The 1662-nt window shown below is 43.0% G+C and overlaps 1 protein-coding gene across 1 annotated transcript; it reads left to right on the top strand.

Annotated features, from left to right (window-relative positions):
- Positions 1 to 928: 928 nt before the first annotated feature.
- On the top strand, positions 929 to 1378 carry HSPB3 (heat shock 27kDa protein 3). The gene has a single exon (XM_009588040.1). It carries the CDS (start codon positions 929 to 931, stop codon positions 1376 to 1378), a length of 450 nt encoding a protein of 149 aa, XP_009586335.1.
- The last annotated feature ends 284 nt before the right edge of the window (positions 1379 to 1662 follow it).

The raw sequence follows: 1662 nt of genomic DNA, 5'->3' as shown, positions 1-1662 counted from the left end.
GACATGGTTTAGTGGGCATGGTGGTGTTGGGTTAACGGTTGGACTTGATGATCTCAGAGGTCTTTTCCAACCTTAATGATTCTATGATTCTGTGATTCTATGATTTGGAGTAGTCTTTACTATTCTGCTGGGCAAAAATAACGCTGCCCTCTCCTGGAAGCTGTGAAACATGAGCTTTCACTGTAATTCTCCCTGCACTCCTGAGTCTGACTCCCTGACACGCTGGAGAAGGCTCTGCTGTGTTTGTAGGTCACTAAGATTGCAGACTCAGCCCTTCAGGCACCCCCTCTTTGGGCAGGGATGGTTACGGTTCCCTCCTCCTGCCAATAACATGGTTAACCATGCCCGTATTTCACCTACGCACAACTTCTGCAACAATGTCCAATGCACTTGATAATTTTATAGTTTACCTAACCTGAAAGCTGCTCCGTTCCTACTGTCAAGCTAATTAAATCCCTTCCCTCAGTAACTTTGTATTTAGAAGAAATACAGAGTTTGTATCTATTGCCATGTATCCCTTGGAAAAACAGAATCACTAAACTTCCATTTAAATCAAAGAATCATTCACGTAATTTGCGTGCTCATTATTCATAATGACAAACAGCACAATACTGCAATAATCAGAGATGCATTAAAATTTTGCTTGTACTACTTATGCATGAAAGCTGTGCATGTGTTGAAGCCACTCAAGACCCCAGCACTATAAATAGTGCTCTATTGTCAGTGGATAAAAGATGAAACAACTCTCCTGGCACTGGAGCACAACACGCCCTATTAAATGTTAAGCTCTGCCTGTGCTAAAAGTGAAAGGCGACATCAACCGATAAACCAGTCTACGGGTGAGGCATACGACCGGGAAGAGTTTGCTTTGACTCTGCAGCTTCCCCAAAGCGACACGGGAGCAGCAACTTATCTTACTGCCTCAGCAATGGCAGAAGCTGTTGTAAGACACTGGGTGGAAACTCCCATACGGTATCAAGAGCAGTTTGCTGTCCAGGATCTGGAAGCACACAAACTGGACCACTCTTTATTCGCTTTGCCGGGCCCTTCTACAGCTGCACTAAGCAGCAGAAGGTGTACTGCAGAAAGTACAGCCGGGACCGTGAAGAGCGGCCAGGAGGAGGAAAACACACCCTTTCAGGTCTTGCTGGACGTTGTGCAGTTCCGCCCCGAAGATATCATTATTCAAACTTTCGAAGGCTGGCTCCTGATCAAAGCTCAGCACGGACCCAGGATGGACGAACACGGTTTTGTGTCCAGAAGCTTTACCAGACAATACAAATTACCTAATGGAGTGGAGAACAAAGACCTGTCTGCGCTTTTCTGCCATGATGGCATTTTGGTTGTTGAAATGAAGAACTCAGTGGGAAAGAATTAGAACCTTGTCCATAGTTTATTGGTGAGATAAAATCATTCTTAATATGACAAAATAATATCATTCAAGCAACGCTGTAGAGTGTAGTAAGCATGTGGCTGTATTTATATTACAGTAAAGGAAAATCTTTGTATATATTTTTCAGTATGCTGAGTTTATTGTTTGATGTGAAATGTTAGACCGCTTGCCTCCAGCTACATATGTGTTGGAAAGCCAGGCTTTTTGAACAGTAAAAAATTTAGGGTAGTCACAGAGAGAGAAAAAAAAAATCTATTAGATAACATTGA

Source organism: Fulmarus glacialis, unplaced genomic scaffold (genome assembly GCF_000690835.1).
Source record: "Fulmarus glacialis isolate BGI_N327 unplaced genomic scaffold, ASM69083v1 scaffold32061, whole genome shotgun sequence".
Classification (NCBI taxonomy): Eukaryota; Metazoa; Chordata; class Aves; order Procellariiformes; family Procellariidae; genus Fulmarus; species Fulmarus glacialis.
The sequence above is the reverse complement of the archived record's forward strand: the minus strand, read 5'-3'. Positions and strand labels throughout refer to the sequence as shown.